Source organism: Chiroxiphia lanceolata, chromosome 8 (genome assembly GCF_009829145.1).
Source record: "Chiroxiphia lanceolata isolate bChiLan1 chromosome 8, bChiLan1.pri, whole genome shotgun sequence".
NCBI lineage: Eukaryota > Metazoa > Chordata > Aves > Passeriformes > Pipridae > Chiroxiphia > Chiroxiphia lanceolata.
In genome coordinates this window covers 12,670,673-12,688,096 of record NC_045644.1, presented here as the reverse complement: position 1 = coordinate 12,688,096, position 17,424 = coordinate 12,670,673, and the positions used below count along the sequence as shown (strand labels likewise).

The 17,424-nt window shown below is 44.7% G+C and overlaps 1 protein-coding gene across 5 annotated transcripts in view; it reads right to left on the bottom strand.

Moving 5' to 3' along the window:
• Positions 1-17,424, bottom strand: part of SH3PXD2A (SH3 and PX domains 2A) — a 260,591-nt gene that overhangs the window by 148,720 nt on the left and 94,447 nt on the right. For 4 of the 5 annotated variants that reach the window (XM_032694529.1, XM_032694531.1, XM_032694530.1 and 1 more), the window contains one exon: positions 6,373-6,449. In XM_032694529.1, coding sequence (XP_032550420.1) covers positions 6,373-6,449 — 77 coding nt within the window. Of the gene's footprint in view, positions 1-6,372; positions 6,450-6,562; positions 6,581-17,424 lie in introns of those variants that run through there. The other variant, XM_032694535.1, reaches the window with a different exon arrangement.

Below are 17,424 nucleotides of genomic sequence, written 5' to 3'. Positions count from 1 at the left end.
AGCAAGGAAATAAAAAGTGCATTTAGGTGATGAGGGACACCACTGTTACTCTGAAAGGGGAAAATGCAAGTTTCTGGCATTTCCAGCATGACAGAGCTGCAACAGCCTGAAGGAGAGATGTGTAAAGACAAAGAGAAAAAGAGATGACGAAAGGACAGAAAGGACAGGGAAGTGACATTCTTCTGGGGATGTGGAAACCAGAGGTAAATGCACACAGCTACAAACAGCAAGCATCCAGAAACAGCAAGGAACTTACACAGGAAAGGTGAGAGATAAAAAGTGCCAGCGAGCAGAATTCAGCCTTGCACAACCATCAAGTATTATCAGTAATAGCGTGTTTCCTTGCTTGGCGTGCGAAGGCGGACGGGCGCTGCTCAGCCCTCACGTGCTCCTTAGGAGACAGGCTTTTATGTGCTATTTCAGCCTGTAATGATGTCTGTCTCTCTATATGACAGGTTACGGACAGTCTCACAGAGTGCATGACTTGAAAAGCTGTAATATCAGGCAGAGCATGAGCAGGTAGCCCTCCGAGCTGAGAAGGGCTGGCTGCTCACACAGCACCAGCTCACCTGCGGGAAGGCTGCTGGGTGCCACACATGGCATTTGGCATTCGGAGCCAACAGAGCACCAAGAGCAGGCAGGGGTTCATGGCTTAAGGTTACATGAACTGGAAACAGCTCTGTGGGACTGTATTACAGCTCTAAGGCTTCATGGAACACATGCACATGGTATAAAACCCTGCAGGTGCTTGTAATGATGCATTAAGTGCTGCGGGTTGCATTTATGTGGATACATTTATAAAAAACTGACTACAGACATGTATATGTAGAGATAGCACATGTGTAGGCGTGTGTGTATATAGGCACAGAATGAGTTCACCCCACTGAAGGTCATGCATCTTAAATGGGAGACTGGTCACACTTGTCTGTCAACTCGTATAATCATTAGAGAAAGCACCTTCAGGGGGTCCTTTGTCTACCCTTCTATGGATGTCTGGCTCTTCATGGAGTGAATCACTGACTGTCTCCACACACCCTGTTGAGGCACTTCAGATGCACATCTTTTAGCTCCCTAATGTCCAGCTCTGCACACAAATACACAGTCAGCTCACAGTAATGCATGGTTATGACTCTCTGACTTTTCATGTAAGTTCTCCATTGTTTATCATTTTCATTAACATTAATCACTAGTGCGAGATGTTTGGGAATGGTCATGAGTCCAGCAAGGTGGAAGGTGCAATTAAAATAGATAAGTTCTCAGGACAAAGAAGTAAATTGTTTCATCTCTGTGAAAACATCTTCTGTTTGGTTGAGAGCCTCAAGTATTGAATTAACACACTGAAGTATAGAGGGTGGATGGCAAACACTGATAGTCAGGCAGAGAAGTGGATGAAGAGTGCATGGTAGTGACTCAGACTGGAGAAGAAGCGAGAAAAAATAAAGAGCTGAGGGAAGAAGGAAAGAGGGTGCAGAGTTTTGGAACTAAATGAAACATGTAAGGGCTTCTGGCATGGAAGGCCCAGAAGGCAATGGAAAGCCAGGCCCTGCTCCAGGTGCTGAGAGGGGTGTTGCAAATAACTAACCCTCATAACTGCAGCAGGTCTAAGTGCGTGAGGATTCTGAAATGTAGATTTAAAAAATACAAATAAAGTTTGAAGGTATTTCACTTAAACTCTCATTCTTGACCAGGACTATCACTCCATCTTCAATGAACACTAGCTTAGTTGTACAAGGGACAGAGAGAGAAATGTCTGTGTACCTGTCTCGACAGGTTCAAGAATTAAACCTTGACAGAAAGGCATGACTGAGAGACCAAGAGGGAGGTAATTACGTTTTTGAAGTATGGTCTCTCACATAGTGAACATTAATAAAAGAATGACCAGTACTTCCTGGCGTGGATGTGACTTGCTCATTTAATTTTTATTTAGGTGGTGTCCATTTGGGTACTCAAGCCTCACTACAGAACAGCCCCTAAGCTTCTACTTAAAGTCACATCCAGTTGGGAAAACATGACGGCATGTGACAAATCCAGGTAAATGTTTGTGACAATGGGACTTCACATCTTAAGATCTTCCCTGCACAAAGATGCTTCCCTCAATTAGGACTGACACACACAAATACACAAGTCAGCAAATGCTGGCCAAAATCTTCCCAGAGGGTTGGGTAAGGAGAGATTGATATTTCTGTGAACCACTGACCTGAGAGGTCTTTCTTGAACACAGGATTGTACATACTGGACAAACACTCACCAGAGGTGTGTTTGGGAGATCAAAAGGTTCATAAATAAAATATCACTGGGAAGAGAGGTCTATGAAGTTGCTCTTTCTTTTACATTGGCAAAAATTCCTAAACAAATTAAGAAAATCAGGCCCAATGAGCCCAGAAGACCTTAAATCACACTAAACTAATTCCAAGCCTACAGTTAAAAGGGAAATCATCCAGAGACACCAATTCCAGTGGGCAGCACACATTTACTGGGAAAACACAGTTTGTTTGGTAACTCACTCAGGTTACCAGTAAAGACACCCAGATCCTGCACTTTCATGTTTACAGACGAGACAACTTCTGGAAATCTTCCCCTGTGTAGCCCACTCCTCCTGTTTTCATTGCAGTTTCTTGCAGCCTCAGCAAAACCACTGGCCTAGTTACCTCTGATGGAATTTCTCTAAGCTGGTACAATGCAATGAGGAGTCACCCAGGTAAGAGTGCTACAGAGGGCCAGAAGGATCATGCCCCTGATACAGAACATTCTGCAGACCTCCTCTTGCTTCCCAAGTATTCCCACAAACTCTCAGACAGCCTCTGCCTGTCCCTGCTCCTGTGCCCGGCAGCGCAGGAACAACAAACACATCCACACAGCAGGAGTCAAACCTGCTTCTCAGCCATGCAAATCACCAGGCTCTGACAGAGACAGTCTGCAAAAACAGCAAATGGTCAAATATTTGCACCCTTCATTTACCAGGGTCCATTTGTACTTTGTCTTTCCAGGACAGGTGAAATGGATGGAGGACCTTCATCTTGCAAAAAAATTACCATGAACTTTGCATCTGGAACCTGCCTCCCTCCTCTGCTTCCTCACAGATTCCAGCGGACAGAGGTCTATTTTTTCATTTATTCGTTTTATTATCCCATGTCAGATTTATTCAATAAACTTCACCCACATCATTCCAGCATAATTCTCTAAATTTTTCAAAATTGTCAGCCTACACATTTTAGGACTAGCATGGGACATAAGCTTTGAACCCTTACAGAAGCAGAACTGAACTTGTCAAAATAATGCTCTTGCTCTACACTTCTATACAATTCTCTAATGAGTCAAAATGTCTACTGGAAAGGGGATGAAACGCAGAAAATGGGTAACACTTCCCAAGAAGTGGGCATGATCCCACTCTTGAGTCATGCACACGTGCCAGTACCTGCTACAGAGTAAGAAACGGTAGTGAGCAATATTGCTTTATTATGAAAAAAGTATCTTCTCTTCTTACAACAAGAGAGGATTCATTAAATTTCACTTCAGCTTTCCAGAAACTAGCACTGAAGCTAAGCAAGTCACTCAGGTTATCTCTGTAGTACAGCTGAAGGGAGAGAGACCCTGCGTCTGGTTTAGGCTGGTAAAGTAAGACCACTTTGGTTCAGATTCATCACCTAATTTTCTATTCCCAATTCCCAGTTTTAAGTCAATCCCGGGTAACTTCATATCAGGATAGAAAGGTTATAGTAAGGTTACAAAGGTCATGTTCCCAGAAATTTTGTAAGTGGTGTCCTTCAGTGAAGGTATCAAGAAAGCATTTCTGAATTTTGAGTCTTTGCTAAGCCCCAGAAATGAAACTCCGTCCTCACAGGTCAGTAGCAGAACTACCACTGACTTCACTGTATCACAAATCTCTCCTTCTACAAGCTGTTTCCCCAAGCTCTTTGTACCTTTGATGTTCAGTGTCTGATTTTCATATTACTTTCAGTCTTGTGGACTTTCATATCCTATGCCAGGTTCAGAACAGCAATAACATATGACAATATTCTCTGGCGAAATGCTAATTGGACAAACCATAAACGTTCAAAAGAAAAACTTGTTCTGATAAAATGTGAGACTTCTAAAGGTCGGGAGAGGTATGAGTTGCAACTCTCTAGTCCCTCTATTTACATAGGTTGCCAACTATGTGCTGTGGGATTTAAAAACTACTGTGCCATTGTCCTGTGCCAGACAATGGTGTGACCAGCTACCATGTTCATTTACTCTCTGTAATTGGCAGGAAGATTTAGCAAAAGGCAAAGAAATCAGCTCATAAGTGGATCTGATGACAGGCAGGGCATCACAGTTACTTCTACACTGCTTTTGAAGAGTGGGCACAGACTTGTCTATTATCCACACTGGACACAAAGTAATGTCCAGGCATGGGTTTAGAGTCAAATGCAGGGGACGGGAAAAAAAAACTTGGCATTCCTTTATTTTCCAGCACTGGTTGAAGGGCTCACCCACTTGCAGCCCAACTCAGTAACAACCATGGTCATACACTCTCCAACAAGATACATCCCTGGGGAATGGAAGAGTTAGCCAGGGTCTTCTTTCTTTAAAAAGACTGACACCCCATACAGAAAGACACTATGGAGGATGTAGCCCTCTTGAAGCACTCAACACAGACATGAGATGCAATTCCTGCTCAAGCTTTTCAGTGACTATAAGCCTTGCTCTGCAACGCCATCCAGACTTAAGCACCTTCTACTTTGAAGTACCGAGGCAAATTAAATACAAACTCCAGTAATACACAAATGAAATAAAAAGGCACTACATCAGGCACAAGAAGCATATGAGCCAGAGACCACTGGAAGCTGGGGTAATATTCTGGAGAAGTCATTATAGGTTTGTCATACTCAGTGCTGAGCACCACTGTCACTGCTGCTGGAAAATGGAAATGCTGGGCTGAAGGAAACTGGGCTAATCCAACCTGGCTGGGTTTATGTTCACAAAATCAGCACCTATTAATACACAGATTAAGTAAACAGCTTGGCTTCAGGGAAGCATCCAGCCGTGTTTGGGCAGCAGCAGCAGATCTGAACCAAAGTGAAACCATTCTATGATTCTATGCTTCTGTGACCTGAGCCAGACTTCCTTCAGAAGAGAAAAAAGGAAATGAGAACAGAAATCACAGCACCTTGATGTCAACAAATGTGCCAGCAGCCGATGCCACAACACATCTCTCGGCCATGACCAGTGGAGCGCCGGCAGGCCTGGCCAGGTCAGGTCAGGTCTGTCTGGAGCACAGACAACAGGGTCACAGAGAACTGGCTGCCCCCACAGCACAAGTCACTGCTTTCTCCACCATGCATCTGTTGGGTGAACCCTGACATCAGCCAGCCCTCACCGCTCCTGTCGCCAGCAGTTCCTGTCTGAAGGAGGCGGCTGGGGACTCAGTGAAACCCTACATATTTTGAAGACGGCCATTCAGCTGCCAGCAGGAAGACAGTGCATTAATTGTCACACAAAAAAGCCTGATCTTATGAGATAAGACTTTAATGAAGCTTCCTTGCCCTGGGGGTGCAGATGGCATGGGTTTCACCACCAGCCCCCAGCATGCCTCAGGCACTTTGGCAATCTGCTTCCAATTTTGCAGGAGCAAATGTCTGACTGAAGAAGTTCTTGAAAGTGCATTTTTTCCCCCTCCACCTGCTCCTCTGGCTTTCTAAAAATGGAAAGAAACCTCATGGGAAATAAGAGAGGAAGTCTCCGGTTTAAATTACGTGCTGACGTGCTCGATACTTCTACAAAAACTGGGAATCCTCCTTGCTTAGAAACAACTTTTAATCTACTGACAGAGGATAAATTATCATCGTATCATAAACTCTAGGCTAGAAAGGAAAGCTTAGGTGACTTAATATTCTTCTCAACAGAGTTGTGCTTTTCTGTCCTGCAATAAATTTCCAGGCTTTCACTCATCAGGAAAGCACTCCTAGAAGACACTGGTACACCCTCAGTGCTGTGCCAGCTGGCACTGTCCTCATGTGGCACTGCAGGACAGACAGACAGGAAACAGAAAAAAACATCATCTTAGTTGTGCTTCTCTGCCTCTCAGCTCCTGAGTCATTGTGGTTGATGTAGAAATAAAATTCACATTTAGGGCAGATGAGGTTTAGAGCCTTTAATGAGGAAATGAGGCACCAACCCAGTGCATAAAGTTTGCATGGCAAAATGCTACGAGGACCCTGGGAGCAAAGAGCGTCCTGTTTCCACCTGCCCTGTTAGTCTTGGTGGTGTTTGGGAAGGACCATATTCCCTGTGATAGATTCAAAACACTGCCTGTCAGCAGTATCCATCAGGGAAAGCCCAGCACTGAGCCCCAACACATCAGGGCTGCCCGGCACTCCTCGGAGCTCTTACCCTGCAGTACTCGTCGATGGGCTTTAGCCTCTTCACAGCTACGTCTCGGACGTGGCTCCTCCGGAACAGAATCTTGCCTAAGGAAGGAACAGATGAAAGGGGAAGGTTAGGGGCATCAGCTGCCATGTGGGATAGCACAACAGCACCAAGCTGAAAGGTCAGCAGACAGGGTTTCATTCCTGGCTCCGACCATGGCCATCAGCAGTGCCAGTGGCCGAGCTCTGCAACCCTGTTATGTTCCCAGCTGAGAAGTTCCAGTGCTTGAGAGGTTCACAGAGCTGCAGTTCTGTGTGAGTGCAGCCCCCCATTCACTACAGTCACACAGGATGGCACACTTGAAGGAGGTGTGAGCAACAGATCCACTCTTGCCCTTAAAGCAAACTGCACAGAAAGGCACTGCAGGGCAGGCAGCAGAGGGATGTGGGGAGACAGCAATTACAGCAGCGTCCATGGCACTTCTTGAAACTGGATGCTGCTGTCTTAAGTTTGCACAGGAAACGCAGCACATGGCCAAGAACTTCCAAAGGCACAGCAAGTCTGTGAACCCTTGGTGACTGCCACCAAAGCCCTGCTTGTATGAGCCACTGGAAGGAAGTCTCTACATAAGAGACTAATGGGACAGAGGGAGTTTTTCTGATTTCATCCTGTAGATAACATAAAAGGACTTGGTTCCCTTTTAGTGATGGCACTATCCTGGAATGGACCAACACTATGTTATGACTTGCTACTACTTCAGGGTTACTTTGGTATGTTCATGCTGGCTGTGCAGGAAGCATTGGTGGGGTGGGTAGGCTCCATCTACTTCCCAGCCAGTTGCCTCCCACTGTGGATGCTCCTGCCCTTGCAGGCAGGCGAACCGCACAGCCAGCTCACAAGCAAATACAAGGCTGTTAGTGACAGAGCCCTTATAAATCTGCAGAGAGAAACCAAATAATAGAAGAAAAATAAACAAATTCTTTTTTTGAAACTAAAAAAAAATAACAATCTCCATGTCCTTACTGGATGACATTTCTGCAAGCAGTTAAGATTAAATAAACGACTGGGGTTTGTGTGAAACTGATTGTAACAAAGTTTATCAAAATAATCTAGGAGCTGAGTTTCCCCCCACACAAGGATGTCATAGACTTGGTATTTTTTTGGCTAGAAAGGATTATATCTTCATATCCTTTTTTGGTGGTTTTCTTCCCTTTTCCTTTTGTGCTGTATTTCTTTTAATGTAATGAGACAAGAATAAATTACACGTTCTCCTTGTGGTGAAAGAAAACAGTATCTGCCAGCATTATTTAGTCCATGAAATGTCCATGTAAAAAACCCACGACATATATACCACTCCCTGCTCCAAACTTCTTCTGCCAACAGGCAAATAAGATACTCATCCATAGATCATGAGATAAGAAAATGGACTAGGAAGTTAAATCAGATCCAAAATCTGAATATGTGGCTTTGACTTTGTCATGATTACACAAGCTGAGAGGTTAATGAAATTACAGCCTTTAAGAGTCCAGTAGCAGAGGCTCTAAACCCTCCAAGACACTGTCCCTTTTGGTTGCCTTTTTCTACATAGCTGCTAATCTAGAAAGTGTTAAAGCCTTTTGTTTCAGACAGGAGAAAGTGGTTTATCTTCATCCCCAATTCTGGCAACAAAACAGTTTGTCCTGTGAGGTAAAGCCATTTCCTGGTGCCATAAATTTGTCTCTCTGGGTTCCCTGTGGTTATCTCATTACTAAGCTGGTGTTGAGCCATCCCAGTAGGATGTGATGCCATGAGGTCAGAGAGCACAGGGAAAATCTTCAATTGGTGTCTGAGATGCTCATCTGGGCTTGAGTAATTTAGTGAAAAGCTGCTTGAGGAGGAAGGTGTCACTCCCATCTCCCTGCACTGATCCACGCTGGACATACCAAAACATTCCTGCTTTCCTGCTTCTCTGTCTGGTAAACTGTTAGAATTACCTGCCCTTCTAAAACATTTCTGATAGCCTCGAGGGTCACTGTGTACTTGTACTGTGTAACTAGAGTAAGCTGCTTTTTTGGAGGGAAGGGATATAGGCATAGCTGTAGAGAAAAGACTAGTTAGTTCCTTTCTCAGTGCTCCAAAAATGTTGGTGTGGGAGATCTTGGTATTTTTTTGCAACTTTTATAAATACACTGCAAAGAGAAAGTGACATTTTGGAAACATTCTCACTTTCTGGCTTTCCTGTTTTCAATTCAAGCCATGAGTCTAAAGTTGAACCGGTGACCATACAAAAACATTAAGGAACCAAAGACTTCAACACATTAAAAATCTCCTGTAAATGCAATTCGGCTTTCTTAAAAGTAATAATAAAGAATGTTATATTAAACAGAGTACAAAAAAGACCACAGGATATGACGAATCTTAATTCAGTCCTTAAACGGAGATGGAAAATATCAGGACGACTGTGGTGTTAGAACAAAACAAAGCCCAGAAGGTGCTTCCATTTTTATCCCTCCAGTAAAAGAAAGACCTTCCCTCTACTACTGGAAGCTGGAAAAGGCTCAATGAGGCCTGTGGAGAAGATCTGTAGCTGCTTAGTCCAGTATGGCATTCAAAGCTGAGATATGGAGGAGGTTGAGTATTTCAGAGCACCATGGAGTAGCAGTCAACAAATTAAAACGCAAAAAGAAAAACAAAGACACTCCGCAAGCACATCCAGTTCTGCTAGGCAGCAAGGAGGGACCCCCTCACAAATTCTGGAGGTCCTCAGGTGAAGAAGTCTCACTGACAGGGGTACTGAAGCACGTCTAAGGAGGGACAACTTCCCCAGTGTCTGTCTGGGAAGACAGACTGTGCTGTCAGAAGATCAGTCAAAGCCATCACGACTGAGTAGCAGGAACAACTGCAGATCCAGAAGTTGTTACTACTGCTTTCCCCAGTTCCCCTATTTGTTCTGGTCTTTCCCCAAAAGCAAGGGACGTCCCATCAGGACTGGAAAAGGAAGGTAATCCGAGAGACCTGCGTTGTACATACTCTTTACGTTCTCCAAGTGAGTGTAGACCCCATCAATGGAAAACTTTGCCTAACAAGGTAAGTAGGATCACCCTAAAGAAATAATGAGAAGGCAGACAGCAGAGCAGCAGGGGCACATCAGAGGATGTGTGAGGAGCCCTGAGCACGGCAGTGGAAGGGAGAATTCACCCAGAACAAACATGAAGTGGGGAAGTCCTGGGGTGGCCGGTAAATGCAGAACAGCTCAGGCAATTTCCTTGTGAGGGTGGAGTAGTGGTTCATGTGCCACTTGGCTTTTCCTCTGGGAAAAGTCACATCTCTAAGGAAGGGATCTATTCTACGCAAGTACATACAGTGCTGCTTCCGCTTTCCTGAATTTTACTGCAGCTCTTTTAAGCCTCCTCAGGCACTACAACCCCACTTTACAGAAGGATGAGCAGCTTTTTAACCATGCTGCAGCCCAGCTAGGAAGTGAACAGGAATTGTGCCTCGGATTCAGATGGGAATTTAAATGTTACATGAGACGGCACTGCCTCATGCAAATATTTCATTCACCGGTGTGCCAGGCTTTGACAGGGCCAAGGGAGGTCTGGCACATGTTAGGAAGGCCTCTGAGGACAGCAGCACTTGGAAAGAAAGACATGGGAAAGACACAGGGCTCCAGCCCTGCTGCTAATGCAGGATAACAATATTTATTTTTATCCTTTTTTCTTTAAAGAAAATATTATTCCTAGGAAATAAATGTGGATAAGAGGCAAAGTATCATGTTTAGCAGAGTAGAGGACATCTTAAGTCATCCCTTCATCTCCCTGTATATATACATATATATATATATATATTCTTTAATTCCACGACCACACACCTCTTTTCTCACAAGACCTAAGTTTCCTCCTGTATACACAGTGGGTGTACAGAGTGGGAATAATAAAGCTATGCAGGAGACTGTCTATCTGGCAGTTGCTGATTCTTCAAGCCTAAAGTCATCCTCTGAGTATCATTTTGTTCCTGCCTGACCTCATACTTAGAGTAACACAGATTTTTAACAAATGAGGTCCAAGAACAAACCAGCTAAAATGCATCCCAACACTCCCATTAGCCTACTAGTTTGTGCTGAGCATACTAGAAAGGTCCACAGCCTAATGCTTTGTAATGGTCAAGGACGTTGTTTGTGCAAGGAAGAAACCCAGCTCCTGGTGGGCTTGGTGACACTATGGAGCACAGTGTGGAAGCAGGACAGCACCCAGTGCCACTAGGCAGAGAAACCTAAAAGTCCCCAACAGGATGGCCTAGCAGGAGAATCCAGCCTTTCCTCTTCAAGGAAGTGGGACATACGGCATATGCCCCTACAATCACAGCAGATGCCAGCTGTCAGCAGCTACTGCCCTTGACTGGCGATCTGTAAGCTCTAAGACAGCCTCTAAAGCACATCTCCCAATCACCCCTTTCACTGCCAAGGAGAGGTACAGCATATCGAGGCCTCGAGACCTCCTAGAGATGTCTTTACTCTTTTCCTGCCCCTGTGCCAGTGGCTCAGCCCTGAGCTGCCAGCTTGGTTGCTCTTTTAGAGCCAGGCAGTGAGAGGCAGCTGTGGTAGGGGCAACAGGGAGACAGGGAAATTGCTGTTAGCTCCTTTCCAAATCTACCAGACAACAGATCCACCTCTTGGTCTTGCTCGTTGATTGCTGAGATTGAGTCTCATTTGAAGGTACATCTGAGTGATGGGATTGGCCTAAGGAACCAGTTGTTTCATGCAAAGAGCGTCTGCCAGAGATTAGGAGGAGAACAAACCCAGTCTCAAAGGGATGATGGACAAATGCATATTCACATTTAACCTTCTATTTGAACACTTCAGAATGCAGTATGTGAAGCAAGCCATATGATAAATATTCAGCAGCAGACAGCCTGAAGACTGATTGGAAGCATTAATAATACTCTAATTTATGTTTAAAACAGACATGCTGCCTCTGACTACAGAAGCTCCAGCTGTGGAGGTTCTGTTAGTTCTGTCTCCAAAGAGCAGGAAGGAGCTCCTGCTTTTGCCTCTTCGTGTTGTTCTTGTTATTGTGCTGTTGATTCTGTACCTTTTTTTTTTTACATGAAAACCTGGGAGATGCCAGATCTGTATATATCGCCAAGCAATATGTTCAAGCTAAGATCAACTTCTCAGAGAAGTCTGCTTATGAGATGAGGTCAGACTCTCTTTGCCGTTACACTGGGGCTGCATTGGTAAAAAAGAATACCGAATTCAGCCCTCATGCAGTTACAGGTTCTCCTTTGGGGCTAAGCAGTTTCCTCCAGTGTAGCTAAGACCTTTTTACTGCTCAAGTATTTTTATGATGGCTTCTACTGCTCATTAATATTTTTATACACCAAAGAGGTACAGGTCTGCAATCAAATATGACCCCCCCCCCAACCTATTTAAGCTGACATCCACCTCAGGATCCTGCCTGAAACTCTCACACACCTGCCACACAATCTACCTCCCAAATGGAGCACTTAAAACATATACTGCCAGCTTACAATGAAAACAGACAAATCAACAGCACAGCACTATGGAATAGAAGAAAAAAGTTATTTTTCTCATGGAAATACATACGATTGTCAATCAGATGGCAATCTGACAGCAGCCAGAAGGGAGGTGTGTTCCCTACAAGATAATGTCTTACTTTTATAGGGGGATTCCAGTTTCCATGGATTGTTTCATCCATGACTTCCTGGAGTCAGAAAGTCAGTGCCACTAACACTGATGGCATTTGCTCCTGACAAAGAAAGGGGAGGGAAATGATTCATTGTGTTTCCACTATTGTGAGGGGGAAGGACTTTTTTAATAAGTAGAAATTCGTGACAGAGTCAGAACTGTTGGCTGAACTTGGCTTGCCAAAGCGCCTCAGCTGATAAAGGCCTTTGCTAATCAGCAGGAATTACTATTGAAGGTGACAAGAGGTGATGGAGACAGATGGGGCAGCCAAGAAAGCCACACAAGGAATAACAATATTGCCCTGAGATATGGGGAATGGAGGGGAGGGTGTCCTTGTGCCCTTGGATCCTGTTTTTAATTTGCATAAGCTGCAATGTTAAAGAAAAATCACTGAAAAACAATAAAGCATGGGAAATAACATGGTTTTTAAAAAAGAGTATCACTGAGAAGAGAAACCTGCCTCCACTAAAAGCGATAAGCAGAATATGCCCTTATGTGAGTAATTACTAAGGGAAACCAGAGACAGGCAAGCAGTCAGGCTGGATTGCCTATCAGTGAAGAGCTCCTGCCTCTGAATCTGCCTGTTTTCCACTGCCTGGAGTGGGGGCTACTATCCTCCAGGGCCAACAGCATCAGGTCTAGAACAGCTTTGCTAGTACACACTTTGGGAATTCAAGCATCAGGCACAGCTGGAAGGAAAAAAGCCATGAGCACCAATGCTGAAATTCAGGAGTGACAGATGGGGGCCATGGGGTTCAAAACTCAAGCAAACAGCTCTGTTACTGTTTGTACAATGTTTTGCATAAGCCAAGACTACTTCATAATGTTCTATGTCCTGCTGCTATCACCCAAACAACCCCCTGCTCGTGTGATGTCTTCAGCTGCCCCAGCTGCAAATTTCCCACCTCCCAAAGCAAGGCAGGAATCATAGTGTAGGCAAATTATGCAGAGTTAGGTCTGGAAAGGGCAGGCAAAAGTTGTACAAAATTATCCTTTCAATTTTCTCACTGTGGGGTAGCTTCCTGTGCATTGGTCTGTGAGCACCAGCAAACCTGAGGGGATCTATCACCTTGATTAAACCAATCATCAAAGTAAGCAAAGTAAAGCATCTATCCCACACAAGAGGATCTTAGTGTGAGCACCAGATCCCTCAAAACTGAACTTCCCAGTCTGTAAGTGGTTGCAAAATGTTGAGAGTGTTGATTCAGTGGGTCAGGTCTTTAATTTCTGCAGTGAAATTGGTGCCTCCTTAAACTACACACCTCAGCTTCTACAAGGTGGAAAGTGAGCTCATTTGCAATTACTGCTTGCAAACAGCCAAGTGCTCTTAATTGCAGAAAGCTGTGGGTTTGTCTGAGGGCAGAAGGAGAAGGGTATACCTGAAGCCAGCAACAGGGACAACTGGCACACCCTCACCAGAAGGAACTGACCTGATGATAATTCCAAGTGTCACAGAGACAAGGAGCCAAAAGAGGGTCAAGTTTTCAAAACATCTGGGAAACGCTGCTTTAAGAAACAGCAGGGCTTCCTCACACAGAGATGCAGAAGTGTCCTTCTCTTTGCTTGATCTTTGCTGCACTGGGAGCAAAAGGTACAGAAAAACAGGAAAGCCTATGCAGATACAAAACGTCCCCTTGCCTATGCACACTTCCACTGAATCACATCCACTGCACTCTCTGTTTTGTTTTGTTGAACACCTTCCAAAAAGATCCATTTCCAAATATCCGGGACCAAGTCATTTAATGTGTGAAAATACCAGGACTTAAACAATGATCAAACTATCTAGACCCTATATCATATTGACCAGAGGAACATCAACCACTGAGTCTCATTGCTGAAACATTTGTTTTTCCTCCTGTATCAACTGAGGTCACTGTCCTGCTCCACCTAGGTAGTTAGTGGCTCCTGTGATCTTCAAATCACTAGTGATCCACATACAGTCTGCAGAGCTATGTTTCAGAGTAACTCTTACTCCATGACCAGTGTTGGAATGATGTGGACCACTGTACATTGGTCCAACAAGTTTGGGAACCAGCAGCTCCTGTTGGTATTACATATTTGCTGGTGAAAATGCTTGTATTGTCTGAGCTACTTCAGTGCCCGACTCCCGGAGTGGGAAAAAGCAAGAGCCTCTTAAATGCCTTTGTGCCATCTTAACCATGAAAAATGCTCTTCCTAAAGGGCAAGACCATACTTCTGTAGCTAGACTAACTAAACTCTTCCTCTGCTCTTTCCAAAACTACATCAGGTACCACTTTGCTCACTGAGGTCTGTTAAAGTGAACAGAAGTCCTTCTACAGACACTTGGCGGTATGTACACTCAGGTAAGGACCACATGGTCCCACCTCAATCTTTTAAAGCAGAAGCCTTAAGGAACTGAGCCTACTAAAACATTTGCACTCTTATAGGCTCTTATGAGACCTGTCATTCATGCAGGAGTTGATGTGACACTAAGCCTGAGACACTACCTCACAGACACTGGGTCAGTGCCAGCCTCACCGACAGGGAGCCTTTGAGCTACTTCCACTGGGGTAGAAGACCCTGCAGCGAAGTCACTGGAGGGAGATTGGATGTGCACCACACCCCTGCCAAACTACACTGGAAAAGCACAGTAAGGTCCTAGCCACATCCCTTGGACGGGCAATAACACTGCTTGGGAGACTCCACCCTTAAGCTGGTTGAGAGCTGGAGTTGTGAATAAAATAATATTTGTACTCACACCACACAGATCAAAGTTATTATTACTATGAGGTTGGTCATGCAATAACGCGGTGCTACGGCGTAAACTCTTACAGGAACATTACAGGTAGAAATTGAGGGGTAGGGATGCAAAGGTGGCTCCACAAGGTCACAAAATAAGCACACACTAATGAAAACCATAAAGCCAGTCCCTAGATCCCTCTGCTGATTGCATGCAGAACGAAAATATATCTACCTTAGTATCTAGGGTCAGAAATTCTTTCTGTTCAAACATTTATTCAAATCAAAAACAAATTCTTGATTTCTGCCACAAATGAGGCAGAACTCTCTCCAGCGGAAGACCTTGATTAAGTCAGCTGCCAGGTTACACATGTCCCACTTTATAGGAGGGGAAATACAGCAGTCAGAGTGGCAGGGGCAGTACTCCTCAGAGCAGTTGTGGTATTTGAAAGGCACCAATTAACACAGAAATTAAACAAACAAACAACAGAGCAGCAAACATGACTAGATGTGCTTGTCAGAGGCTTAACTCACCAGCAAGGATTTCATAAAGCTGTATTCAGAAATTAAATCCCCCATGCTTTGCAAAACAGAGCACTGTTCTTGTTTCCTAAATGTAAGTGTTTTCCTGGAGTCCTCCAAGTGAAACTGCTACTAGTTTTAAGCAGAATTTTCAGTAGATAACAACAGACACAGAAGAAGCTGGTGAACAACAACCAGATCAAAACTGGCTAGTCCTCAAGTGAAGAAGCTCATCTGAAGACCAAGACACCATCTCAAACCACAGACATCATCCTCTGGTTCCAGAAACATCTTTTCAGTATGTCCTACCTCAGAGTGTTCTTAAGACAATCTCTGGTAGGGATTTCCTCTCTGCCTGCTCTGATCCCTGACAAAGCTACTGCTGATTTCAAAAGCTCATGAACGTGTGCTTTAAAGCAGGGATGGCAAATTTCTGTATTACAGGAGAGACAGGCACTTTATTTCCAGCACATGGGGGTCTGACCTGTGCAGTCACTTTCACGCCAATCTCTAACAACTCCAAAGCCAGACCTGCACCCCTTGCCCTGTCTCCTCTGAGCCTGCAGTGCCACAACCCAGCTGGGACTGCGATGTGCCCACAGGTATTGGGTCTGGCTGAGATGGAGTTGATTTTTCCCACAGCAGTCCATAGCAGCACAGCATGGTGCTGTGCTTTTTATCTATAGCTAGAAAGGTGTTGATAACACCCCGGTGTTTTGGTTGCTCCTGAAGCAGCATCAGCGCTGCCTCTCTAACATTCCCACCACCATCACCAGTAGGCTGGGATGGGGAAAATCTTGGGAGGGGACATAGCCAGGATACCTGACCCAAACTGGCCAAAGGGCTTTCCATACCATATGACATCTGCTCAGTAATAAGAGATGAGGGAAAGGAGGAAAAAGGAGGGGCATTCATTATTTATGACATTTGCCTTCCAGAGAAATCATTACACATAATGAAGCCCTACTTCCTGGGAAGTAGCCAGGAAATTGGCTGCTGATGGGAAGTAGAGAATAAATCTTTTGCATTGCTTTGCTTCCACATGTTACCCCTGCTTTCACTTTATCAAACTCCCTTTATCTTGACCCACAAGTTGTTTTTTTCCATCTTATTTTCCCCCTGCCTGTCCTGCTGAGGAGGGGAGTGATACAGTGTCTTGGATGGGAACCTGGTATCCAGCCAAGGCCAATCCACCAGAACACACTGCCTGATGAAACAGCCTTTGGGTCAGGTCTGTGACCACATCACGTAGCAGTACCTCCTCTTTAACTCCTGACCACAAAGCCACTCCTACTGCCCCTTTCCAGCTGATGGATGCATGGCTAGCCCACTCTTGTGGTAGGCAGTGGACACGGTGATCCATGTGGGCACACGTAGCCTGCACCAACATGAGCCAGTGTCCAGTCACTTGGCTTCCTGGGGAGAGCAAAGCTCACTCTGTTCCACCTCAGCTCCATGACTAAAAGCACTCACACCAACAGTTATCACAGCTCAGCTGATGCGCAGGAACAGGGAAATGATTTTATAATTACTTATCAGATAACCAGCCTCCTTCACACCCAGCTCCTCCATGTGTGAGCACATCAGCTGCTTCCAGCTCAGGCCACTTAATCCAAACTATGCTCAAGTGCGACTTGGCACCAGCAGTGCCTGCTGATGCTAGAAGACAGTGAAGGACAATTTCCCTAAAAAATTCCTCTCAGTTTGTCCATGTGCAAGTAAATGCAGTGTTAAGGGTGCAAGAGCACCTCAGAGGACAGAGCTGCTGCCCTGGAGCTCAGGATGTTGAGCATCCCCAGCTTTTCAGGGCCACTCTTTCCTGGCTTCAGCAAGGTGCCTATGTTGGATCAAAGAAGGAAACAGCAGTGTCAGATGTCGACAGCTTTGCCCACTGCAGAATAAAAAGCCTCTTTCAGGGATTTATGCTGTAAGTAATTATTCACTCCATGAAAGGAAAGTATCTTCAGCCAAGGTGACAGCAGAACCATAGGACTATGCACACTGCTGTTTCCCTTTCATGGTTAATATGGGCTTTTCATTTCCCAGAAAGAAGAAAAAAAGATGGACTGGAAACTAATGTTTTGTTATTTTTTATTTTTAATAAGGATCACTGGGCCAGCATCATAAAAACATGAAAACAAGCCCAACTTCATTGCTAAATTAAAGAA